This window comes from Apodemus sylvaticus, chromosome 13 (assembly GCF_947179515.1).
Source record: "Apodemus sylvaticus chromosome 13, mApoSyl1.1, whole genome shotgun sequence".
In the NCBI taxonomy this organism is placed as follows: domain Eukaryota; kingdom Metazoa; phylum Chordata; class Mammalia; order Rodentia; family Muridae; genus Apodemus; species Apodemus sylvaticus.
Window position 1 is genome coordinate 22,118,607 of NC_067484.1, and position 26,648 is coordinate 22,145,254.

The following is a 26,648-nucleotide window of genomic DNA, read 5'->3' on the forward strand; positions in this document are numbered from 1 at the left end:
ACAATCTAGCACAATGCTAAGTTTTAATATTTGATTGGGCCATATTCGTGTTTTCTTCTAGTTTCTTTTTATTTCATGTGCATTGGTGTTTTGCCTGCATGTTTATCTGTGTGCAGTGTAGGATCCCCTAGAACTGGAGTTACTGTGATCTGGCCTGTGGATGCTGGGAATTCAATCCCGGTTCTTTGGAAGTGTATCCAGTGCTCTTGGCCTCTGAGCCATCCAGCCCGGAGTTTTCTTTGTTACAAGCCAGTGGTGCAGCTTTATCCCAGGTTTTCTACAAAGTCTGGCTGTCCTGGTCCACTACCATCTTTTCTTCCTTCCTCTTTTCCCTTTCTTTGTAAGATGGTGTCTCCCTCCAGAGCTCAGTCTGCTTTGAAATTTACTATATATTCCAGGCAAGCCTTGATCGAAGGCGCCTCCTGCCTCAGCTTTCTGAGTACAGGGATTACCATACTTAGATCCATCTCTGCCTCTTCAACCAGCAATTCTGGCTGAACGTTCATTTCATTATCTGTAAAGGGAGAAGGCATACTTGGCAAATCTCTAAGACTGGGTTTGGTGTTGATACCATAGAACTGTGCTATCTAACATGGTAGATATTAGCTATTGGGCAAGTGTGGCTAGCCTGGATTTCAAAAGAAGAGTTTTAAATATTTTATTAATGATTTTTATATTGGCACTAGGTTGAAATAGTGTGTACATGTGTGCATGTGTGTGCATCAGATGCCAATGTTAGGTGTCCTCTATTGCTCTTTATATTTTAAGACAGGAGTTTCTCACTGAACTTAAAGCCTGCTGATTCGACCAGATAGTGAGCCCCAGAGATTCTCCTGTCTGCACCTCCCCAATACTGGGATTTCACATTCGCACCTCATGATCTAACTTTTAGGGAGCAATTGAGCTTGTGTGTTCATCCTTAAGTGGCAGGCATTTACTGGGCGAGCTCTCTCTCCAGCCCTTGAAACAATATTGAAATAATATTTTGAGTGTAGTGTCATAAAATACATTGCTAAAATGAATTTCATGTGTTTTCTTTATACTTTTATAATATGGCTACTGGAAAATAAATGTAAGATTATATACAGGACTCTTTGGACTAAAATCATACCCCCCTTCCCCCAGTTCATATGTTGAAGGCTCCAGTGTTTTAGGGGATAGGGCCTTTGGGAGGTGGCTATTTTATTGAGGTCGTCAGTGTAGGATCCATCATGGGATTAGGATGGATGGTGGGAGAGACACTAGGAGACTCTTTATGCTGTGTAAGCACACAGTGAGAAGGGTATAAAGGGCTTTACCTGAACTGGAAAATGTTGCACGCATCCTGGACTTGTAGAACAGCAAAAATCAACAGTTGCTTAAGGTGCTCCATCTGTGCCTGAGTTAACCAATACAGCTATTATTGAGATTTCGGGAGGCAAGAAAGGCCTCTGGACCGTTCTGAGTCCCTCCGTCTGTAAGTAGCTGCTTAACAAGCACCATATGAGTACTTTTCTTAGTTGTAAGTAATGTAAACATCTCTGGACAATTTACTACTGGGGCACCGAGTAGCAGTTGGAATCCTTAGAGCGCACATTTATTTAGAGGTGTCTCCAGGCTGCACCAGGTAAGTAGAGCTGACTTTCTGGATACCTTGATTGTTACTTCAGTAGGTGCTTTGAAACGTCTCACACTGTGTTTTAATGAGGAGACACAGGAGGGCGCTCTAATCAGCCGGCACGATGGAGTGACGTGAGCCTCCCTAGTCCGCCCATTGAGGTTCAATTGGGAACGCGTGCAAGGGAGGCAGGCGTTAGTGCCTGCTTTGGAAAGTGGGCTCTTAGAATACGAGGGGATTCACTTCTTAATCACAGGAAAGATCTTCAGACTCTGGAAGCTCCCCCCCGCCCCCCAAATGGCTAGAATCCTTTACCATGGTAGCCCTTGTAATCGTGGCTGGAGCCCAACGGAAGTTTTTTTTAACGAGAATCGTTCTGCTGAAAACTCCCCTGGAATGTATGAACGACAACTGATAGATACTCTGCACTCTAAGGCCGCGATTGTAACCTCAGTAGGTGCTTTGAGACGTCTCACATTGTGTTTTAATATGTAGACACAGGGGGGCGCTCTAAACAACTAGCGATGAAACAAAGGTTTCATAGCCTTTTCAGTTAAAACATCCAGGTTGATTTTGTGGGAACCTTTTTATTGCTGTTGTTTGTTTCACCGGGCAGAATAAGCAGGAATACCTACTCCTCCCTCGTTGTCTCTCCCGTGACAAAGGTCTCCAAAACTGTGTACTGTTCAGTTTATGAGACAATGAACTTGACAAAAAGCAGAAAGTGAAAGGGAGCTGGGGAGAAAGGAAGGCTGCTGGGGGTTTCTGCACTCACGGGCTATCCTTTCACTGTGGTTGCCCCAGCTAATGGAGACTTAAAACTATTTATTTATTTATCAATCACAGGCTAGCCCCTGATTTTAGCTATAAAGATTTAGCCAGTGAGCCAAAAAATGAATTTATTTATCTCAGGCTAGCCCTTGCTTTTAGCTATAAAGATTCAGTCAGTTAGTAAAGCTTGCCAAAGCTCATATCTAGAGGACAATTGGCCAAGGCCAATCTAGGGCAGTAGAAACAGACGCGACTTCCTTTAAAGACTCAGGGCTGGTGCCTGTTAAGTGCAGGTGACACCTGGCCCGTGCTTGTGGCTTGCCAATGTAAAAGGGCTAGTGGAGGGGTGGGGACTGGAGGTGATATGATATCAACTTTCCAACAGATTGATCACCTTGAGTTTTACACTCAAAAGATAAAGCCAATCTGCCTTTTGTTAATCGGTGACAGCTCACGTGTGCTCGCCTAGCTCAGCCAGTCACTGAACAGAACTTACTCACTAGGGCCCGGTTTCCTCTCACGGGTCCCTCCAGCTGGAACGCTCACTGTAGGGAGGAAGGGGTGCGGGGCTGCTGCCCGGGTTCTCCTTTCCGGGGAGCGGTGGGACGGTCTCCCGCAGTCGACCAGGGCGTGGCCAGTAGAGCAGTTTTCCCTAGCTGAAGGAGTGTGCATGGTGACGCACAGCCCAGAGGCGGCGGGTTCCAGCTAGCCCTGCGCTCAGGATCTCCACGGGCTGGGAGGTCTGCCACCGCCCTAGACTCAGGAACTCTGCACAGACTCACAAAGTTTCATCCGCTTTGTGGCTCACAGACACGAGATCCAGATTAAAGAGGGAGAAAAGGTCGGAATATAGACAGGAGGATGCTTAATTTCACTCACCGGGAAGTTGGGCGCGTGGCAGAGGTGGGGCCACGAGTCTGAGACCCTTTCTGGGTTCACCTTCCCTTCGGGAAAGGTGACGTGTGGCACTCCATTTCCACTCCTCAGGGACAACAGAGCGCCTACCCACATTAAATGCTTTCCTAGGCGAGAAATTTCCCCCATGATCCCTAAGCCTCAAGAACTGTTATCCCCTTACATCGGCGGGATGAGGGACTGGCCTTTGTACCAGCTGGTGGCTTGTCCCGAGTGTCGCAGCTAGAAATGACACGAGGTCTTTGAGGTGGGGTTTGTGTGACCCAAAGAAGCAGACCCCAGCTCCTGGATTGCCATCAGGGCGCTTGTACCTGGACCAAAGCTGTTCTAGAGAGAGATGAAACAAACGACTAGGTGGCTTTCCCCCATCCCCACTCTCAGTCCTGGGTGCGGATAGACCACCCCAGAGCTGGCTGGCTCCCCCATCCGTTTCCTGGGATCTCTTCTCCAGTGGAAGCACCGTTACGGGATCGAGCCCGTCTGAGGGTTCACGGATAGGAAAGGAGGCCGGGGAAGCTGGCGACTCAGCAGGCAGTGGAGCGGGAACCCGGAGTAGTTAGTTTATCCCTGCGGGCGTCCACGTGGTGGGTGTGTGGCACTTTCATTCAAACTTTGGGGAGTTCTCGGTTTGGGCGTCAGTGAAGGTGTGACCAATCAGAGTCCCGAGACGGGAATAAATTATGCAAATATCCATCTGGCGATGGGTCAGATGACTAGAATACTTTTAAAAAGTACCTCTCCTGGAGTTCGCGGTGTGACAGCCGCGAGTCCGGACTTCGCAGCGGGTCCGGGCGAGGACAGGTCGGGCTGGGCAGCGTGTCCCCATCACACGCTCCCTTTTCCCCTTGCGGCTCGCAGCGCTCCCAACCTTCCAGGTTCTAAGTTCTGCTCCAGCTGTCCACCCCATCACCTTCTGGCCGAGACCCGGCCTGTCCGCTTCTAGGCTCAGGAGGTTTTAGTGGCTTAAAAACAAAAACAAAAACAAGAACCCAAACCAAAAAACCTGCTTGAGAGGAGGGGGCGTGGCGGGGAAGGATGCGAAACCCTGTTTTCCTGCTCGGCTTCTGGAGCGTCTATTGTTGCTTCCCGGCGGGAAGTCTCACAACCTTGCGTCCCCAGGGGTCGCTGCGAGGTAATGTGCATTTGTTTTTTATTATTATTTTCCCCTTTCTTTTCTGCGCTGGGCCCTCACTGTCCTGCCGACCCTTCGTCAGTGCTTCTACGTCTCAACGAAATCCTTTCCCACTGCGCTCTGTTCTCCTCCTGGTTTCTTGGGGGCTACTTGCCTTGGCGTTTTGGATGAGAGCATCCGCTAGCAAGCGGATCCGTCCTGGAGGCTGCGGGCGAGCAGACTCCGTGGCCTGGAGTCCTCTCTTGCTTCCTTCCCGCTCCAGCGCTGTCCGGCGGGCTGAGCTGCTTAAATTATATCATGTTTTATACCTTGTCTCGTGTTTGGAGGTTGGGGAGGTTAGAGGATTCTTAGAAAGCGCTCTAACTTCCGGTGCCTCTCCACCCCGCCCCCCTTCATCAGCGCTTAGGTGTTTTGGAAGTTAAGGTGGTGGCTGGAGGATTTCAGGTTGATAAGGGCTTGTAGGGAACACCTGGTCTGTGACTGTGACGTCCGCCCCGCATAATCTCCCTCCCTCACCCCATTCCCCCATTCTTCTTCTAGCATTTTTGTTCTTGCTTCTTTGGTTCTTGGGTTTCTTTCACCGGAGGCAACCTGCCGGGGCGGAGTGAGGGCGGGGTCTTCCCGAGCCAACAGCAGTCGGTTAAGCAGTGGAGGGCCCCAGTGCACCCAAACCAAGCCCTATCATTTCATTTAGTCTGCAGAGATAGCGCCAGGAGCTAGGAGCCCACGTTACTTTACCAGTACGTGGGAGCTTAAGTTGGAAGGGACCGGGGAGTGGGGCGCGCGGGGGCGAGGGAGGGGGCGAGCCTACCTTCTCCTAGCTAGTGTTAGCTTGAAGGGTGACTTGAGGTAGGTGGTATCTGAAGTTCCTTCAGCGTTCTGTGTTCGGTGGTTCTGAGTATTTAGGGGATGGTGTCATTCGTTTGAAAAATATCACTGCACACCAGTGCCAGGGACTCTTGATGGTGGGAGGAAGACAGAAAGGAACAGGTGGCAGTCCCTATCCTCGTGACATCTAACCTCAGCCTTTAAAGGGTGCTCAGCAGTGAGGCAGGAAAGTGAAGCCGAGGGAGGAGGAAGCTCTTAGGGGCCGATGTCGGGTTGGGGAGCAGGGGTGGGGGTACCTTTTACCGTGTGGTCAGGGAGAGCCTTGCCTAGAACTTGACTCCTGAGCAAGAAACTGAGAGGGTCGTCTGGGCGAAGAACAATCACAAAGGCCCAGAAGCCAAAGTGACCTGTCCTTCAGTTGTAGGAACCAAGCTGGACTGTGGTGAGGTGAGTCAGAGCGGGCCAGGTATTGGGGTGCTCCTCCTTGCCTACGTATAGGTTTTTCTCATCGCCTTATCTGCTGTCTGTGAGAATGGCTCTGCAGGTTGGAGGACTGAACTGGTAATGTCTGTAGTTCACATTTCTGCCCGTTGGGGCTTTAATTTCGTGACAGCTAACCCGAGTTCGGGTCATGTGTCTTTCGCTGTGATTTTATCCCTCCGCCCCCTTGTGTCTTCATGGCTGTACCTTCTCTGCCCTCTTCCCTCTTTTGTTCTTCCCCTTGTGTGTGTGTGGGGGGGGGGTAGTTTCTCATGTAGCCCTGACTGGCCTCACACTCACAAGCATGTGTCACCACAGCTGGTGTGTAGTGCTGCGGATCCAACTCAGTGATCTGTGCACGACAGGTAGACTGTCAACTGTCGTGAGTTACTCCCTATTTTCCTTGTGTATCTCTTAGATTCTGAAGATTAAATCCATGGCCCTAAGCGAGTAGCAAACGCTCTGTACTACAGAGCTACAGCCCTAGTCCCTTCCAGCTGTTGTTGCTTAGTGTGATTTAAAAACTTGGAGACCAGGGCTAGCTAAATTGTGCAGATTTGCCTTCAGTTCACTCTTTACCTCAGGCAGATCTCCAGTCTGCTGTCTTCCTGCCCTCAGCCTTCATGCTAGCTGGGATTACAGTCTTGTGCTACTTATGAGAACTGGCTTTGGGGCTGGAAAGGTGGCTCAGTGGTTGAGAGAGCACTGACTGTTCTTCCAGAGGTCCTGAGTTCGATTCCCAGCAACCATATGGCGGCTCACAACCATCTGTAATAGGATCTGATGCTCTCTTCTGGTGTGTCTGAAGATAGCTACAGTGTACTTATATATAATAAATTAATTAATTAAAAAGAAAAAAAAGAATTTCTCAATTTCTCAGAATTTAAAAAAGGACTGGCTTATCCTTCTGTTTTCTCTTCCTCCTCCTCCTCCTCCTTCTTCTTCTTTTGGTTTTTTCGAGCTAGGGTTTCTCTGTATAGCCCTGGCTGTCCTGGAACTCACTCTGTAGACCAGGCTGGCCTCGAACTCAGAAATCTGCCTGCCTCTGCCTCCCTGCACCACCACTGCCCCGCATCCTTGTGCTTCTTAACTCTTGGCTTAATTAAGCTCCAGGATGCTCATTTGCGATCTCCCTGCGATTTCTGGGTAACAGCTGTGCACACTCTCTTTTCCTAATCCATTATCAAGAGAGGTTGACTAGGCTGGTTGGAGGGGTGACAGTGTGGGTCAGTTAGTGGCTATCTTAAATGACAATGTCACATGGCCGTAGTGGCTGTCAGTGCCAAGTCCTGGGAGCAGGAAAGGGCAGGCGGCGCTCTCTGCGACGACAGAGAGCTGGAAGGGGCAGCTTTGCTGCTCTGAGGACTTTTCTCATGGCTTCTGCTATTGGAGTAACAAACTGGTGTTTGTTGCCCCTGCAGAGAGTCCCGAGAATGTGATGTCTTTGACGTGTGAGGGAGGATGCAGTGGGAATGCCAGGGAAAGCCGTTTGTACAGCGGGTCAATACCCTTTTACCCCCAATTGCAAAATCCCGAACCTCTCAAAACTTGGAACTTGGGAGCGTGTATGGCAAGACCCTGACCTTATACGCTCTTGATTTGTCTGGCAGCAAATCCGGAGAGAAAGCTGCTATCTGTAACCTTTGTAATTTTTTCTCTAGGGTGTAAGTTGCCCTATGTTTCTCTGCAGAAAAATATTAGTGCATTTGATCCTTGGGGGATACCTAGGACTCTGCTGGGGCTGCCATGTAATATGTGGTATGCTTCCCCATGCTTCCCTTCTCTGGTGATGTCGCTGTCACTCCCTGCCAACCCCTCCCCCTTCCCCAGTTTTGCTGTAAAGCCCTGGCTGCCTGAATCTCACAGTATGTTGCTCATATTGGTCTCAAACCAGTAATCCTTTTGCTTCAGCCTCCCAAGTGCTGAGATCAGTCATTTGAACTGATGTGAACAGGTGTGAGCCACCAGGCCTGTGGTGGGGGGGGGGGTCGGGGGATGGAGGAGGGCAAGTCCCCAATGTACCTGGAACTCTCTCTCTAGCTCAGGAATACACAGCATCCTGCCTCCACCTAGCTCTCCCTCTGGGTGCTGGCATGACACGCACACATCACTGTGCCTGGCCATAAAGATTTTTTTCTTTCTAAATCTGAAAACTTCTGAATTCTTGACTCAACTGGTCTTAAGCATTCCAGGAAAAAGAGGACCCACATCCTAAGGTAGGAATTTGAGGGAGGGAAAGAAGGGAAAATCAGTTTGGTAGGGAAAAATAAAGAAAAGCAAGATAGACAGCTGTTTACTTCAGAGCCACAGAATTTAGTGCAAATGGTTGTTTAACACTCACTGAAGATCGTTGAGATATTGGACTTACGGTAGCTTCAGATTCCTCTAAGAGGCAAAGAGGAAACACTCAGTAGGTGTAAACAGTAAAGCCCAAATGAGAAGGAAATTGCTCAAGACTGAACTCCAACTTACTACTCCAAGCGCCAGAAGTATTTACCCTGTTCTTTCTCCCCAGATGAGCATCGTAAACCCACGGGAGTGCCAGCTACCACCAAACCCTCTGTGGTTTTTAACATCCGCACTTCTAAGGACCCAGAGCACGAAGGGTGTAATCTCTCCCTTGGTGACAGCAAACTCTTAGAAAACTGTGGCTTCAACATGACAGCCAAAACCTTCTTCATCATTCATGGATGGACGGTGAGCCCAGGAGGGGGCTCTGCAGCTTTTTATAAGATTTGATTCCTTTTGTTTTGGTCAATTAGAAAGAATAGTGGTGCTTCCAGATTCCAAATCCTCCCCCCTCCAATTTCCTTGTGGGCCGCTTGTATTTCAGACAGCTGTGAAGAATGTAAGGGGCGCTTCTCAGAGGGGGTAATCTGGACTCAGCAGGGTGGCATTTAGGCCTGGCATGCAATGGGCTTTCAGAAAGTGGTTCTCTGGAGGCCAGCAGCCCAACTCCTCTAGCCATCAAGGAGCTCTAATTATGCTTAATTACATTGGCCAACCACTGCCTGGAGCGAGTAGACCTGGCCCCCTGAAGCAAGTAACTGGCTCAGGGAGTGGAGGGGCCAGCTGGCCCGGTTGGCTGCCTTCTGTTGGCATGCTGCCCTCCTGTTTGCATAGAGATGGCCCCGTTTAAAGGCACTGGGCTCTTTATGTGCCCTAGCTGAGCAATTTCCATTGAAAGGCCCATGACAAACTTCAACAAAAAAGGGCTTTAACACTCAGCTTTGGAAACTCTTGGCCAGCAAGGGATTTGTTCATTCATATAATGACAGTCTGTAGGAAAATGGCGCTATTAAGTGAGCAGGTTTCTGCCTGGACTAATTGGGAGGGGGCATTCTTCCGCCTAATGATGAGAAATTCATATCCGCTACATTCTTGCTGGGTCTTTAGATCTACTGTCAACAGTTGGGGCCGGGCTTGGGAGTTGGAAGGGTAGGAGTCTACTTTCCTAAAGGGAATGAAGTGAAGACTGAGGGCCTGTCTGTCGGTCCGTCTTCACCCCCAGGACACGAGTGCAATCTCACATTTGAATTTCTCTAAGGTCCTCCTGTCAAAATGCAAATACTAACCGCCTGCAGCTTACAAATAGGGAGCATTCCAGAAAGTTCTTTTGTAATGTGTTTGGAACTTGGAATGGTAGATTCCCATAGAAGGAAGCTGTAAATAGTGTTTGGGTTCCCAGGCTAAGCACAGAAAATCTATTTATTTGATAATGTATGTGTGGATAGGTTTACAACTGCTTCTAGTCACCATGTATAATGTTGCTTCTGTGGGGAAAAAAATGTGTTCTGAGTTCTAATTTGGGATTCCAGGGGCGGATTTTTCTTACTCTGGGGTCAGGAGGATGGCAGAGATGGGCTGTGGGAAGGAATCATTTGTTAACTTGGTGTTTGCCTAAGTGACAGTGACTCCCTGAGGGAGGAGCTAATTCTCCAAGGCAACCTTCTCCAGCTCCCTGAAGGATGGACCAGGCCACTTGCCTGACAGAGAGGGATTCAGACTCACATCACGCCTTATCCATCATCACCAATACCCGTGCAAGAGAGTCGGACACTATCGCACAGCACGTCAGCTGTGAACGTTCTGATGGGCAACTGGAGCTGTGGGGCAGCGGAGCAGTGTGTGTGTGGGGGGGAAGCATCACGCCTTTCTGCCTTCGGCTGACATGTGCATGTTCGAGTCCTGGTTTCCTCAGCAGCCTACGTGAAGGATCAGTCAGATGGGGGAGAGAATCATGGGATTTCTGAAGTCCTGAAGGAGAATTCAAAGGAAAATAATTGTTCTGTTCTCTTTGCAGATGAGTGGTATGTTTGAAAGCTGGCTGCATAAACTTGTATCAGCTCTGCAGATGAGAGAGAAAGATGCTAACGTAGTGGTGGTTGACTGGCTGCCCCTGGCTCACCAGCTGTACACGGATGCAGTCAATAACACCAGGGTTGTGGGACAAAGAGTAGCTGGGATGCTCGACTGGCTGCAGGTAAGCAGAGATGAAAGGGAGTTGTCTCCCACAACATTTTCTTAGGAAACACAGAGCACATGTTGTTACTGTGAACTTCGAGTATGATCAAAATCTCTAGCATTACAGTTTGCTAAATTAAAGCACTGTACAAACTACTTCAAAGCCCACAGCAGAGCCTTTTAATTATTGATAGATCTCTGGATTCTTCTGTTACTTTATTTGCTATAAAAACTATTTTCTTGCGGGAGATGAGTTCCTGATCTTAGAAGCTGATGCCCTCGGGGTGGTTGAGAGTGGCCACAAGCCAGGACCTGATCTCAATCTGAAGGACCAAAGATGGACACTGTTGCCTTTGCAGGGTGGCTGTGCCAGGGATAACAAGGAGGCTGCTTCAAATAGATCAGCCACTGCATTGTTTGAAATTGTGTGTGCAAAACAGATCTTGAGGTCTTGATTTACTTTTTATAAGCTAACTGCTTGCCTGAGACCGGTAGACTTTAACAGGGGTTGGACATTTCCAGCCTGGCTCTCCTCTCACCTGGGAATCTTATGAGTCCTGGCAGCATCCTGGGTAAGATTTGCTATTAGTACTTCTGTGCTCTGTTAAGCTTTAGAGAGTGTTTTCTGAGCTACAGGTCAGAGCCCCACCTCAGCACTCCCCTCCCCCCACAACCAAGATGAGTACCCTAGAAGGGGACACTGGATGTACGAGACCAGGTAGTTTAAGGTGAGGTGGCAGAAGCTCTTGGGGGTAGAGTAGAGGTCAGAGCCTAAGGGTACAGGCAGGTCGCAGGTCACTGAAGTCATGGCTGGCACTTTGGTCTGCAGTATGGTGCCTTTTACCTCTACACTGATGCCTCTGTGTCCTCTAAATTCTGCCCCAAAGAGAGGAAGCCATTCTTTGCTTGCAGAGGAAAGGGCAGGCATGTCACCTGAGTCACATCTTCCACCCCACCTCCTGGGTATTTCAAGAGCCACACCAAGTCCTTTAGAACTCTCTGCCCTGTGGGCATCCGTATTGCCAGCCAGCAACACTGGCAATGCTACAGGAAGCCCGTGACCCCACGGCCCTTCTTTTATCACTGTGGACTTGTTGAATTGTTGGTGTCCCTGGAGCCTCAGGATTACATTCCTCACTCTTCCATGATTTCTGCAGGAGAAGGAAGAGTTTTCTCTTGGGAATGTTCACTTGATTGGCTACAGCCTTGGAGCACATGTGGCTGGATACGCTGGCAACTTTGTGAAAGGAACAGTGGGCAGGATCACTGGTAAGAGCTGCTCCCATCGTGTGTGTGTGTGTGTGTGTGTGTGTGTGTGTGTGTGTGTAGCTATATGTGTATGTGTATACATAAATATATGTATATATATCTATACATGTATATGTATGTGTGTATATATGTATATATGTGTATATGTGTATATATGAGTTGTGTTAGCCCTGCCCTTCCACACACACACACACACACACACACACACACACACACACATGTATATGAGCTGTGTTAGCCATACCTTTCTGGCATTCTCCTTCCTGGGAGAAATTCAAGGTGGGGAAATACCAAGGTCTTTGATAATAGAAACATAGCTTGGAAACCACTGGTCTAGTCCATGGTGAGGAAACAGGCAGAGGTGAGACAACTTGCTCAGGGCCAAATAGCTAAGAACTCCAGAGCAGGAGCCCCAGGGCCCTGCCCTGGCTGCCCAGCTTCTGAGTGTTCAGCTTTGGTTTCCACCCCTGAGATTCCAGAGAGTTGAGAAAGGAGCACGTGGTAGAGTCTGCTTTGAATCCTGCCTCTGGTCTCTTATTTTATCAACAGACACCTTCTTTCCATGGTTAGGGTTGTTGCTTTACCAGTGACAGTTACCTGTGCAGAATGAGTTGTTGAATTTTGTAATCAAAGAGACTTTTCTGATACTGGTATCCAGGTACTCAGTAGAAAATGTTTTTTTTTCCTGTATTGAAAATTGAATTTTTAATGCTTGAATTTGGACTAAATTATTCAATGATTAGGGAAAATGTCAAAGATCCTTTATCCAGTTTTTGGAGGGCTGTCTGTCAGGTACACAAGAGAGCTTTCTCTACACTAACATTGTTGGTAAATTTGTTCCTCTGACCTTTTTTCTCCTTTCAGCATTCCTTTACAGGCAATGTCCCTAGCTTCCTTCTCATCCCCAATACACCAATGATGAAGTCTTAGATTGCTTTCTGTTTCTATAATAGAATGGCACAGACTGGATAGCTTACGATGCATAGGAGGTTTTTTGCTTCCTGGCCTCTGTTTATTGCATATTAATGTGATGGAGGGTCTCTCATGATTAACCAGAACAATTGTGCTGCTTAGGTATTTCTTTCTCTTATAAAACCACCAGAATCAGGGCTGGAGAGATGGTTCAGTGGTTAAGAGTACTGCCTGTTCTTCCAAAGGACCCAGGTCCAATTCCTAGCATCCCACATGCAGTTCACAATTGTCTCCAGAATTGTAACATCAGTTTCAAGGGATCTGACATCCTCACACCAATGCACATAAAATAAGATTAAATAAATTACTTTAAAAAAACCTACCAGAATCACACTGGTAACCTTACCCTGATGAGTTTTTCTGATGCTAGTTGACTCTCAAACATCTCACCTCCAAATACCATGGATTTGGGATTCCTTTTTTTGTCTATGAATTTTATGGGGAGGATGCATTTCAGTCACAGTCAGAGGTCACCTAGAAGAAAAGGTAGGACCATCTTTCCCTGTAGTGCTTTTAGTGTGCACAGAGAATCTAATGTGAACACAGAGTCTTACAGGTGTGCACACACAGCTTAATAGGTACACATGGAGAGTCTAATAATGCATATGCAGTCTAATATATATAAAAAGAGTCTAGTGGGTATGTACACATGCAGATTAATAGATACACACACAGTCTAATAGATGTATGCACAGAATCTAATGGGTGCACACATAGACATATACATATAAACTCCTTTAGAGCCAGTGACTCCATCCAGCCTAGCTCGAGAGCCCTTCTTCCTGACTTGTAGTGTATTAGGGCTTGCCTGTCCAAAGGAGACCGTGATTGTGTGGCCATTCTCCAGTGTTCCAGAGTCGGGTCAACCGGGGACAAACTGCAGCATACATGTGGTCTCTACCAGGATCAAGGCCCAATGTGTCCTTGGTAACAAGGACAAGCCAAAGATATGGTTTTCCCTGTTTCTAGTCTGAGAAGATAGGGCCAGCAAGAGATCTTCCTAGTTCTTTCTGCTTGTTTGAGTGGTAGCTGCTGAGGAGAAGGTCTCCTGTCTGTGGGGAGCTGGCAGGGTGTTCATCACCCTCATGACCCCAGAGCAGGCCCTCTCTGCTCTAAGGTCTCTGTGGAGCAGGGGCCTGGCCTCTGTCCAGTTGCACGTCACACACAGGGGTAGGTGTCTGATGGGGATAGTCCGTCTCTTCTCATGTAGACCTGAGTGATAAGAGGAGGGACACCACAGCCTGTGTGTGGTTCTCAGAGCAGTGATACCACCGTGCAGAGACCACAGATGTCGGGACCTATAAGAGCTTTGAGTTCCAGGCTTGCTTGGCTTGAGGGTGTGTGTGGGTTTTGCAGGAGTTTAACCTCCCACAGTTTCAGACAGCAACCTGTGGTGCAGAGGGAAGAGGTCATGCATTCCTAACTGAATCAGCAAGAGCTAAGGAGGTAGATTCCTTTAAGAGTATGACAGAGGTATGCATTCTGGGTAGGCGGCAGGATGGGCGCTGTTTAACGTCCAGTCCTCAAGCACTTGGTACTTCCTCCATGCTCTCTCTAAGCCGCACAGTAACCTTGCAGTTTTCACAGATGCGCGAAGGAAGACGGGATGATCAAACAATGAGCCCAATATCTTGTACAATATTAAGTAGCAGATCTGGGATTCAGGCCAGGTTGCTAGGTTACAGGGCCAGCCCTTAGCTGCTATCTAAAAGTATAGATAAAATCTATAATTAAAAAAAATTAGATCATGCCACTTTTCGCCTTAGCCTGTGGACCAGGGATGTGTGTCATGCAGTCTGAGCAGGGAGCTGGCTCAGTCTGGGTAGGTGAAGGCCCCACAGTGGCCTGTGAGGCCCCTCAGCTGTCGGCATTCCTCCAGCCCAGCTTCGTTTCCATGGAGTTGCCCGTCTGGTGGGGACCTTTGTTTGCACCAAGCAAAGAGCCCCTCTCTTGGATTGGTTGCAAAGCATAATGTTCCTCTTCTTCTTTCTTTTCCCCTTCGGTGCACATGGTGAAGCTTCTGTGTCATACTGTGGCCTTGCAGCCTGTCAAACAGGACACTGTGGACTATCCTGGAAGGGCACACTTTCATGCCATCTTTCTTTTGGTCTTGAGCTACGGTTGAGCCCTGAGCAGCCTGGGATCCCTTTCTGCCGTGGTTCCCCATAAAATCATCCAAATGCCTCTAACGTTTTGATTTTAGCCTCCACACGTTTTCAGGAGCCATGAGCCCTAGTCTGATCCCTCTGGAAAGCAGCTCTGCCTTGCCCTGAAGTTACCTTCTCACACGCACCCAGTGAACTCACTATTTCCTTGTCCTGGATCTGGGAACATGGCTCCATTACTGATCGCCTCTTTCCAAGGCATGGATTTGCTGGGTGTTGTGACGCTTGCTTTAATCCCAGCAGAAGCAGGTATATCTCTGAGAGTTCAAGACCAGGGTGGTTTACACAGTGAGTGCTATGAGAGTGTCGGGGGTGCGACTAGACAGAGGAGGCCTGTTCCCTGCTGCAGAGAGGCTGGAGGGAAGGGCCTGCTTTCAGTCATGGGCGCTGCTGCCTGTGGCACTGATTAGCATTCTGCCAGCTCCCCAGACTCTTGTCTCAAAAACAAAACACACACACACACACACACACACACACACACACACAACCCCAAACCAAAATAAACAACACAAAACAAATGATGAGGATTTTTACCCACATCACCTCCAGGCCTTGGTGTCTCTAGACTAAGGTCTCTCAGTCTGGGAAGTGCTGTTATGTGGGGCCCATGGAGATGTGGGATGTGTGTGTATGTGTGTGTGTGTGTGTGTGTGTGTGTGTGTGTGTGAGACAGGGCCATGTGGCACATTTTAGGATGTTTATCTGTATCTCTGGCCGGTCCTCAGTAGATGCTGCTGGTTCTCCTACCTACAAGTTGCCATAAACAAAAATTTCTTCTGGAATCAACCAAATGTTTCTTGGTGACAACAGAGTCCAACTGCTTAACTCTTTCCACATTCTTTTTTTTCATCTGTAGAGCAAGGAGCCTTCCTGGTTGGGACAAATCCAAATCCAGTTCATACAATCACAGCTAGATAATAAAAAACACAGACAAACTATTTTTTTAAAAGATTTATTTATTTATTTTATGTATGAGTATACCATTGCTCTCTTCAGACACACCAGAAGAAAGCATCAGACCCCGTTACGGATAATTGTGAGCCACCTTGTGGTTGCTGGGAATTGAACTCAAGACCTTCGGAAGAGCAGTCAGTGCTCTTAAATGCTGAGCCATCTCTCCAGCCCTACAGACAAGTTCTTAATCTCTTAATTTTATTTTTACATGAGCTATATAAATTGAGGCCCAAGGTTTCATTTCATATATGATCCTGAAGAATAGGGAACATTCTCAGTGTCTGGTCCACAAGCCGTTGGCTTTTAGGGTCACCCAGGGAACCAATCTACATTTTTGGGGGGTGGGGTTATATGCCAGCTCTGCCCATTGGGCTCTCTGGGGACCAGGAACTCAGAAATCTACATTTATGCTGGGGGGGTCCCATTCATTCTTTCTTTTAAGCAATGTTTCTATGTTTGTATAGGTCAGAATGGTAAGACAGTTTTGTGTACTTGACCAGTTAGTTCCCTCTCCATATGTTCTGACGCATCTGAATGCCGGTGACCACTGGCCTGCTTCGGTGTCTTTCCAGTGTTTTTTTCTGTTTGTTTGTTTTGTTGTTGTTTTGCTTTTTGCTACACAGTAGAATCTTAAGTTTTTAGCAAGTTTCCTCATAGGATCTGAGCAGCCCTGGGTGGGAGAACCAGCTTCCTGAGTAGAGCATCTTTCATGTTCAACATGAAAAGTGGGGAGGTAAAAGGTCTTTTTTATCAGCACAGTGAGATCCTGGCTTTTAATTTCTCACTGTGTTGAGTTTTAGGATGCGTTTTACTGCTCAGCCATCCCTGGCCCTAGAGCCCTGACCTGCCCTGTAATAAAGGAAGGGCAAGAATGACTTCAAATGCGAGCCAGCTAATCTGGGGCTGATGACTGGGGTGGGTGGCCTGGGTCAGCAGCTGAGTGCATTCTAGAATGGTTGTAGTTTTTATTCCCTGTGCTTCCCCAGGGCTGACAGCAGAGTAAACCTTGTGGTTAGAGTACCAGGTTTGCTGAGGCATTGGGACATGTGGGGACTTTAGAAAAGAAAGAAAGAAAGAGAGAGAGAGAAAGAGAGAGAGAGAGAGAGAGAGAGAGAGAGAGAGAGAGAGAGAGAGAGAGAGAAAGGAAGGAAGGAAGGAAGAAAGAGAGAAAGAAAGAAAGAAAGAAAGAAAGAAAGAAAGAAAGAAAGACAGAAAGAAAGAAAGAAAGAAAAGCTGGGTCTATGATTATAGGGCCTATAGGGGTTGATAGGGCATCCCAATCGACCACATATGGGCTCCTATTTTTTTTTCCTACCTGGCTGTGTCAGGATTTGGCTGCAGGGCTTAGAGAGCATCTTTGTTTGGCATACTAGGACTCCATGTCAAGACTCAGCGCCTTGGTGCTTCGAAGTTCACTTTGGCTTTCTGTGCTGCAGGTCTGGACCCCGCAGGACCCATGTTTGAAGGGGCGGACATCAACAGGAGGCTGTCCCCGGACGATGCAGACTTTGTGGATGTCCTGCATACCTACACGCTATCCTTTGGCTTGAGCATCGGGATTCGGATGCCGGTGGGTCACATTGACATCTATCCCAATGGTGGCGACTTCCAGCCAGGCTGCGGATTCAATGATATCATCGGATCTTTTGCGTATGGAAGTGAGTCTCTATTGTCTCCTGTTGGATTCGATCTACCCATCTTGTGAGTCAGCCAGGGCTCTTCGTGGAGCTCACAGAGTTCAATTAATCACTTCTCTCTCTTCCCATGGTGGTGAGGTACACTGCTTGCCTGTTAAGGACATTTGTCTGCTTCCGAATCACAGTCATTATTGATTAATTTTCCTTTTTCTTGAGACAAGGTCTTACTATGTAACCCTGGCTGGCCTGGAACTTGATATGTAGACTAGGCTGGATTCAAACTTATACAGATCTGCCTCCCACCGCCTTCTGAGTTAGAGATATGTGCCACCAGCCCCCCCCCCCCCCAGCAGTTATGTCTGCATATTTCTGCCCAGATAGCTGTTAGGGCTTAGTGACTCTACCACACAGCTGCCCTTTGACATTCAATTTTATAGATTTTATTCCTCTCTCTCTCTCTGTTTTAATGTTTTGTTTTGTTTTTTTGAGAGACAGGGTCTCTGTGTAGTCTCTGTTATACTGGAGCTTGCTATGTAGAATAGGCTGGCCTCAAACTCACAGAGGTTCTCCTATCTCTCTGCCTTGGACTGTTGGGGGTAAAGGCATGTGCCACCTCTCCTGGTGGACAGCCTACTGTTGATGCCCATCCCTTCAAACATGGGTTCTGTGGGATCCAGGCCACTCTTAGTGTATGAACGCTCTTCTCTCTATTTCTTGGAGTAAAGACTGCTTGCCTTCTCTCACAGAGTGGTCAGTTATGGTTGCAATGGCCTGTAAGTCCTCTGTATCTTAGTTTGGAATACCACTGAGCCTAGGTTAAGAATCACACACTGCCAGCCTTAACAAACCTAACCGTCATCGATGAGTGTGTCTTGATTACCGACTGAACGGTGGCTCTCTGTCCGTCCTGTGTCTCCTCAGCAATCTCAGAGATGGTGAAGTGTGAGCACGAGAGAGCCGTACACCTCTTTGTCGATTCTTTGGTGAATCAGGACAAGGCCAGCTTTGCCTTCCAGTGCACGGACTCCAGCCGCTTCAAAAGGGGGATCTGCCTCAGCTGCCGGAAGAACCGTTGTAACAACATTGGCTACAATGCCAAGAAAATGAGAAAGAAGAGGAATAGCAAGATGTATTTAAAAACCCGGGCTGGCATGCCTTTCAGAGGTAGCTTACCTTCCGGCTCCCAAGCGCTCCTTGGTCTTTTTCGTCCTTTATCCTTCCTTGCAGAGCAGAGCGTGTAGGAGCAGTCCAGGGGAACTGTGGTCTACTTAGCTGGAGCAAGTTATTGTAAATCAGATCACCTTATGCATGCCCTAGTAAAGTAGCTCTCTAAAAAACCCAGGGTAAGGACCCTTTTGTGATATAGACACTACCCCACAATCATCAGTATCGATATCTTAAAATCCTACCTTGCATTTAGTTTTTCAAAGCATGTTCGTATTCCATGGATGTGAAACAATGTACCCAGATGGTTGAATGATCGTTTCTACTTTTATAACCTGTTTACAATAGTTTGTGAAACAGCATTTTATATGGGAGGACCTTGAGACATAGAGAGGTTTATACTTTGGTCCTTAATTCAGTGTCGCACAGTAGAAAATCAACCGCTCCAAATCTCTGAACATCCCACCAGGATTTCTTATGTTTTCAGGCAGAGTAAGTAAGACCAGAGCCGAGCTGAGACTAGCCTGGGCCAGCAGGATGTTCGCCTCTAAAGTTCAGTGTGCTGTATGACTCTCAGATGCAGGCAGGCTCACAGAGGTCTCTGTCATTGTCTCTGCAGTTTACCACTATCAGCTGAAAGTTCACATGTTCTCTTACAAGAATAGCGGCGAAATCCAGCCCACCCTCTACATTACCCTGTATGGTAGCAACACAGACTCCCAGAACCTGCCCTTGGAAATGTAAGTGCGAGTGTTCTGGACAACTCTGATTCTTGACCAAGAAAGAGTTAGCCTGAGATTTAGAGTGCAAAGAAAGGCATTGGAAGAAGGACAGGAGAGACAGGCCAGCTTGCCCGTGCAGGAGGAGCTGGTTCTAGCTGGTTCTAGCTGGTTCTAGCTGGCATCTGTCTCTTCTCTTTTCTCTCTTCTACTGTGTGTTCTCCTTCGAGTCCTTGACTCAGGGTTTCAGGGAGGGAAGCTTCTGCGATGAATCAGCTGTGTGAGAAACTGCTGGATCAGCTGCCCAGAAACTGCAGTTTCATCGCAGGCAACGCCTGACACCTGAGGCTGTAAGGGACTTGAACTCTGTAATGGCATCCCTGGGTCTTCTGTAGTGATCATTTGTGGGAGGGGTGTGTAGAAGTCTGTAGGGTTTGGTTGAATTCCCACCATGGGCAAAGCATCCTCCTGCCAGTGATGTTGTCTGGGTGTGGCCGTGCAGCCTGTAATCCTGGCAGTTGGAAGGCTGTGGTGGGGAAACTTGTGAGTTCCAGGTCAGCCTGAAAATACAGTGGGACCTTGTCAGCAAACAAACAGTAAGGAATAAGAAAGGAAGGAAGGCCACTGGAGTCATACTTGTAAGTTTCCAGCCTTGCAGAAAGACAAGGCTAGACCATCTACAATCACTAACTTGATGTGGCGAGGCAGCCCATGCAAATTGGGAGAGGAGGGTTGGGGAAGGGAGGGAGAAAGTGAGACTGTAGCCTCTGAGCTGAGAGACAGCAAGCTTGCCTTAGGGAGGTGACTTGGTGTTTTCTCTTTTCTGCCCTTCCTTGGTACTGTCTCTTAGGAGTTAGTGGCACAAAGGTGTTGCTGCTTGGGAATGGTTTTGATAGGAAGTCAGGCTCTTTGGGCGAAGATATCTGTCATGCGGAGTACAAGTCAGCTTCATGGCCCTGTCGTGGCACATGGTCCTGTGAAGTGGGGATGTGGAGGTGTGAGGTGAATGTGATAAATCTCGCTCTCACCTTTCAGAGTGGAGAAGATTCAGCTGAATGCCACAAACACCTTCCTGGTCTACACTGAGGAGGACTTGGGTGATCTCTTGAAGATCAGACTTAACTGGGAGGGGGTCTCGAGTTCCTGGTACAACCTGTGGAATGAGATTCGCAGCTACCTGTCTCAACCCAGCAACCCCTCGAGGGAGCTGTACATCCGACGAATTCGTGTCAAGTCTGGGGAAACTCAGAGAAAGTAAGTGCTCTGCTAACCGTACAAGGACCGTTGCTCCGAGATAAGGGCTTCTGGGGACTGTTGTATATCTTATATCCTGATCACAGCCCTCAGGAGGAGGGGTGGGCAAGGGCTGTCTGGAGTTGAGGGCTTGTTCTGTGTGCCAAGTCCTGTGCCAGCCTTGAGGAAATGGACTTTCCATGGACTGGGCTTTCTGGGTCACTGAGTCGAGGGGCAGATTGGAGCATGTGGGTCCACAGGTAACGTCTTCCACAGAGCCCACCCACCCAGAGCTCACTTTTCAGAGCATTGTCGTGTCTCCTCCAGAGGCTCCAAGTCACAGTTGGGGTCGTAATTTCCACTAGCAGAGAGCTCTCTGTGATGTGCCAACTGGCAGCTTCTTACCACAGTGGAGATCCAAACCTTTATATGTCAACTCTTGTTACTGCGCCCTAACACTGCTCAGGGGCAGTGGAGGCCCGGAGACCTTCCTCAGCAGTGACCACCATCAGCCTTAGGTTGGGGGAAGCAAGCTGCCTCCTTTCTGTCTTTCCTCTGATATTGTCTCCATAATTCTTCCTGTGTCTATTGTCCTTGGCCAGGCTGGCGGCAAAGGGAACGAATGGGCACATTGGAAAGGGAGTGAATCCTTCCTTAGAGTATCTGGTCTAGGAACCTGGGATTGGCGATGTTTTGAGTGGGGGAGCTCTAAGTTTCCAGCCCATGATCTCCATAATTGTACCCATTCTACTCCTCTGCACTCTTAAGTGCAACCTGTTCTGACAGGTGCGGTAGCAGAAACACAATGATTATAATAAAGTATTTCAGACGCAGTAAACACTCACTATTGAGATTTAACAAATACAAGCAATCTCCCAAATTATGTTCAGATACAGGATTTCAAAAGCCAAATGCCACACTTGGGCTGATTCGGAACCCTCCCTCCACTCATGCCCTCCCTTCTTTCAAACCAGATGGAAGGGAGGTTTTGCATTAACTAACTAGTGGCGATGTATTTCCTTCCTCCATGGTTTTACACCCACTTGTACTTTTGTTTATACCCATTAGCAGTATGTAGAATTGTTTTAGATGCATCTAGATTTTCCATAATTGGACATACTGTTTTATGAGTTGGTCTTAAACATTCGATGTTGTCTGTGGGATTTATCCAATAAGCTTAGATGTAGTCTATTGATACTTAACTCTCCAAAGTAGTTGGACCAGTTTTCAATCTTGGCCCGAGCGTTCGTCACAGCTTCCCTGGTCTGCTTCTTCGCCCACAGTGGGACACTGTTGCCACTCTGTGAGATGGGAACAGGTCCCTTGGCATTGGATTAATTCACATTTTCTGATCTTGCATGAGACAAACTATCCTTGTTATAAGTTTATAAACATGTAGGCCCAATGGTGCTTAAACTCCCCAGAAAAGGTCTAGAAAAGGTCTTTTTTTTTTTTTATCCTGTCTCAGCATCAGAGTGAAATGTCCAAATAATGCCGGACATCAGTGTGGTAATCACATTACCAAGGCTGTGTGGTAGAGCCACAAACTGTTGTGAAGTGATGGTTATCAGGCCTTTGATGCTTGCTTATGCTTTTGACTGTCTATGTGCTGAACCTTTTTTCCTTTAAGATTTAAAATTTAAAGTGTGTGTGTGTGTATGTGTGTGTGTGTGTGTGTAGGTATGTGCACATGAGTGTAGGTACTCCCAGAATCCGGAAGACATCATTGAATTCTTGAGGGCCAGAGTTACAGGCGGTTGTGATAATACTTGACCTGAGTGCTGAGGACAGCAGTCTGTCTTCTCTAAGTGCAGCTTGTGGTCACAAATGTTGAGCAATATCTCCAGTCCAGACCTTTGATTTTGGTGTGTGGTTGAGTTCCAAATGCTCTCGTCAGTGGATATTTCATAGCACTGTCCTATAGGAACCTCGAGTCTGGTGGGAAGGCTGATCATTCGTTTCAAAACCCTAGAACAGTTTCAGTCCTACTGGAGCGATGGGCAATGCTCCAGCAGTGATGGGCGGTCCTGCAGGAGTGATGGGTGGTTCTGTGTAATGGAAAGGCCGTCCTGAAGGAATGATGGGTGGTTCTGAAGGCTCTGCAGTGGATACAACACATGGAAAGTCTCTCTTTCCCTTTCCCTTGTATGTTGAATCTGGTAAGCACTGTTTAGAGTTTGGTCTGACAACAGTGGTTTCTCTCTTCTCTTAGAATGACATTTTGCACCCAAGACCCTAAGAAGAGTAGCATCTCCCCTGGCCAGGAGCTGTGGCTTCACAAGTGTCAGGATGGTTGGAGAAAGAAAAACGAAACCAGGTAACTAGCACTTCCTGTGCTCCACTTACTCATGGCCACCGATGGAAAGGCTCTTGTTTATAAAACTCACGTGGTAGAGGGTGAGAACCAAACCATGAGGCCTCAGGGAATGGGGCTGTCCCCCTGCCTCCTTGCTGTCTTATTCTCTTTGTGCTCACTGTGCATAAGACCCCAGCACCGGCATCCATACCTCTCATCGTAGGCTGGTTCTTTCTGTGGTGGGCAGGGCAGGGCAGAAGCCTAGTCTCCTAACCTCTTCTGTCATGATGCTGCAGTAGATGGAAGGTAGGAAGGCAGGCTATAACTCCATTTATTAGATTTTTCTGGAACCCAGGTTGCTATGAGCTGATGTTAGTGTGCCTGATTCTCCCTAATCTGGGGTATAGAAATGCTTGTGTGTGGAGTCAAGCGAGACAGAGAGGCTCTCCTGTGTGGTGTCACATTGTTCAGTGTGGACCCACGTGATTGCAGATGGAGGAAGGCCCATGTATCGGTGTGTGGCAGTGGGATCTTCCATGGCGCCTGTCTTATGCCATCTAAGCCAAAACACCTTCTGAAGGGGAGGGAGACTCTCTCTAACCATGCCCACTCCCTGCCTCTTGCCTTCAGCAGAGTACTGGGTGATAATCCTGTGGCAGAATATTGGGCACACGGCATGTGCCCATCGGCATCTGGCGACTTAGAGAATCGTTTAATTGTTTTGACAACTTCAGGAGGCAGGTGTTATTGTGTCTGCAGACATTGAGGAAACCGAGGCTTAGGAAGATGGAGTATCTCTCCCAAGATTCCTGGTGTGTGACGGGTCTTTTATCCTAAAGCCTGCCCATTTAGGTAGAGAACGTTCACCTGCTCAGATGAAGCACAGGCCTCTGTTTAGGCACCAATTATTAAGCAAGCCGTGCTCAAGGATTCCTTATGATTGACCATCTACCAATCTAGTGGGCCTGACTGCACCCCAGCTGATCTGGCTTCTGTTAAACCAGACCCTGCACTTAGCAATCACAGGCTCGTGGGGGCTGAAGACTGCCCCTCCTCCCCATGAAGAGGTGCAGACTAGTTCAGGCTCATTTGATCTTCCTTTATCATTATCTTAATCCTTTTGTGTATGTATTTAATTTTTCCTCTTTCAAAGTGTACCTGTAAACATTAATTTCGTTGATAGACTATAAACCATACAGGATAAGGTACTATCCCTCACTATTTCTGCTCTAGGATGCTCTAGCTTATGTAAATTGGCTCACACTTTTTTCTTTTTGGGAAACAAGTCAGCCCTTTATTTCCTCTCTAAGGCACAGGAAACAACAGGAACCCAAGCAATGAAGGAACATCGGGAAGTCCTGGTGTCCTTAGTCACGTGCTTTGCCATCAGATTTTGTTCTCCTGACATGAACTTGTTCACTAATAAGGAGACTAAAGTTCAGAGAGTTCCCGTCATTGAGAATAGAATTCAAGTCTCTTGCCTCAACCTTGTTCCCTTCCTGCCACAGTAGAATCTTGTATGCAAAGATGTTTGATTATTTTCTTTACACGTGTGCATGTGCATGTGTGTGCGTGTATGTGTGAGTGTGTGTGTGGTGCAAAGCACATAAATGCATTGACTTTAACATGTGCACCTAGCAGCCTAGACAGGCTCCTATGGGCTAGGCGTTTCTCAAAGGGAATCTTTTTATCTTCCCAAGGCCAAGTGAGTAAATTAGCCTGTCCTTGGCAGAACACTCACTCTTGGTTCATGTCTTAGTAGATATACCTTGGTACACATTTGCCCATTTGCTGGTGAGTGACCTAACATTGTATTCACATGATTCCTTCCAGTCCCTTCACAGAGCTGTCCTGAGGGCCCAAGAAGTCATGACGTCCACAACCACACCCCACTGTCCACGCACATGGAGAAAAGTTACTGCTGAAGACCCACTCAATGGTGGATCTCAGCCTTGCCGCCCCACGAGGAGCTTGCTTGCTGGGCTCATCCTGTCTCCCCTGACAACTGTGACTTCTCCCTGAGAGGCCTGTGCACTGCTGAAGTTCTTGCCGATGATTCTAACTCCAAACCTCTGCTGCCTCCTCAGGAAGCTGAGTCCAGGTTGTGTGTGAGCCCTGGAATGTCCAGAGTCCTGTACACTTGGGGCCACCCTTACTGTTGCTAGGTGAGCCCTGGCTTTGTCCAACGGCGGGGAACACAGGCTCTGTAGTGGCTCTGTGTGGGAAGGTCCACAGCTGCTTGGCCTCACTGAACCTTAGTGACAGGTCTTTGCCTCAGGAGCTGCCTCATGTCATAGTGGCAGCCCTGTTCCCTAGAGAGGGGACCGTAGATCAGGCTGGGACTGTTGTCCTCCCACACGAGGTACTGCTGGATCCTGGATCTAGCCTGGTCATTTCATCATGCCTCCCAGATCACCTTCTGAAGTTCACATTGTTGGCATTTCCTTTTTTATGTTATTCATACTTTGGCTAGACAAACATTTATTGGGCACAGTAGACACATAACTCCACTTTGGCATCAGGAGCTGATGGGATCAGGGTCCCTGGAATGGCTCAAGTTCACTGGCCCCTGAGAATGCCCGTGTGAGTTAAAGACAGATGGGATGAAAGCGAGGGCTACAGGCTGAGCTTGGGCTCTGAGGCTTTTATGTACCATTTCCTCTGAGGGACACCCTTGATCACTAGCAGAACATCATCACGCTAGCCACAGTGGCGGAGCAAAGTCTCTGCTGGTTAGGGAGCTGTACAGTGTTGCATGAGTCCTACATACCTGCTATGCAGAAACCAGCCCCGGGGACAGAGTTGGCTTCATGTTTGCTACAGTGCTCCTTCTTCCATGAGGTAGTTTGTGTTTAGTGCCTTATCTGTTAAACTCCTGGAAGAAAGCCCCCTATTCTAGATCTTAATGTGACCTGATAAATGTGATGCCTGAGACACCCTTTTGTAGTTTGTAGACAGCTTGCATGTGTGCCACCTAATTAGAATGCAGGGATCCGGGCAGCCATTATTATTCTATTATTCTTGTTTTACGAAGTTCAGTCACCTGCTTAGATGACATAGCGAGGTGGCGGTGGGAGGGGGCAAGCTAAGGACCCAGCAAGGTTTCCTGGAGGCAAAGTTCATGAAATCCTTTCTGTAACTCCATAAAGATGCCTGCAGCTATTTCCTACCAAGGTGTTCCCGATGTAATAAGCACGGGACTCCTTTTCTTCAGAGCTATCCATAAAATCTAAACCCTTTCCTTAAGAGACAAGCAGAAGAACTCATGGGAGAAGGGTTGAGTTTTTGTGGGTGTGCTGTCAGCCAGAGGTGGGGGGAGGTGGGGAGAGCGATCACTCTGTGTTTAGGTTTGTAATGGACACTCTTTGTATCTGTACTGTACCAACTTTATATCACTGTTTCATGCCAAAGTTCTGAAGATGTAACCATTTGACCAACCCTTCACACAAAGTGCCCTCTCAAGGCCCCCCACCCCCACCCCTAGTGTGCTTCTGGGATTGCTTTCTCACCAAAGCAAAGCTCGAATCTCGTTGGTGGCCATGTATCCAGCTTGTGTTTAGTAAGGGGAGCTTGGTGAGCTGAGTCCTCTGTGGGTTGTGTAGTTATCCATTTGGCGCGAAGCTTTGTTTGTATATTTGATGCTTTTTAAGAAATGCTCAGACCATTATTTATTTCTTGAGTGTATATAATGTATAAAGACAGATATATCATTAGTTTTTACTTTAAGATTAACCAATTTCAAGATTTACAAAAAGTTTAAATAGTAAAATAAAAAAGTATACAACTCTTAGTTGTCCTGTAACTCATTTCTTAAAATTGGAAACAGTATGGCTACCCAGGTCTTGGACTTGATACATAATTACTTTAGTGTATTCTATGATTGACAGTTACTATTAGCAGGAACAACTACTTTTATTAATGGATGGGGGAAAAAAGGTACCTGAATTGCAGCAAGATGATCTGTTTCTAAGAACAGGGAGGGAGGTGGGACATCAGGGGACATTGAGAACATATAGTTTTGGTTGCATGAGCTCAGGTGACTGTGTCTTAAA

General features: G+C 47.7%; 1 protein-coding gene across 1 annotated transcript; it reads left to right on the top strand.

Annotated features, from left to right (window-relative positions):
• The first annotated feature begins 4,037 nt into the window (after nucleotides 1-4,037).
• Nucleotides 4,038-26,386, top strand: Lipg (lipase G, endothelial type). Its single transcript, XM_052155718.1, has 10 exons — nucleotides 4,038-4,415; nucleotides 8,239-8,420; nucleotides 10,027-10,206; nucleotides 11,345-11,456; nucleotides 16,984-17,205; nucleotides 18,106-18,348; nucleotides 18,968-19,088; nucleotides 20,103-20,321; nucleotides 22,513-22,617; nucleotides 24,430-26,386. Exons 1-10 carry the CDS (start codon nucleotides 4,319-4,321, stop codon nucleotides 24,449-24,451), a joined length of 1,503 nt encoding a protein of 500 aa, XP_052011678.1. The 5' UTR covers nucleotides 4,038-4,318; the 3' UTR covers nucleotides 24,452-26,386.
• The last annotated feature ends 262 nt before the right edge of the window (nucleotides 26,387-26,648 follow it).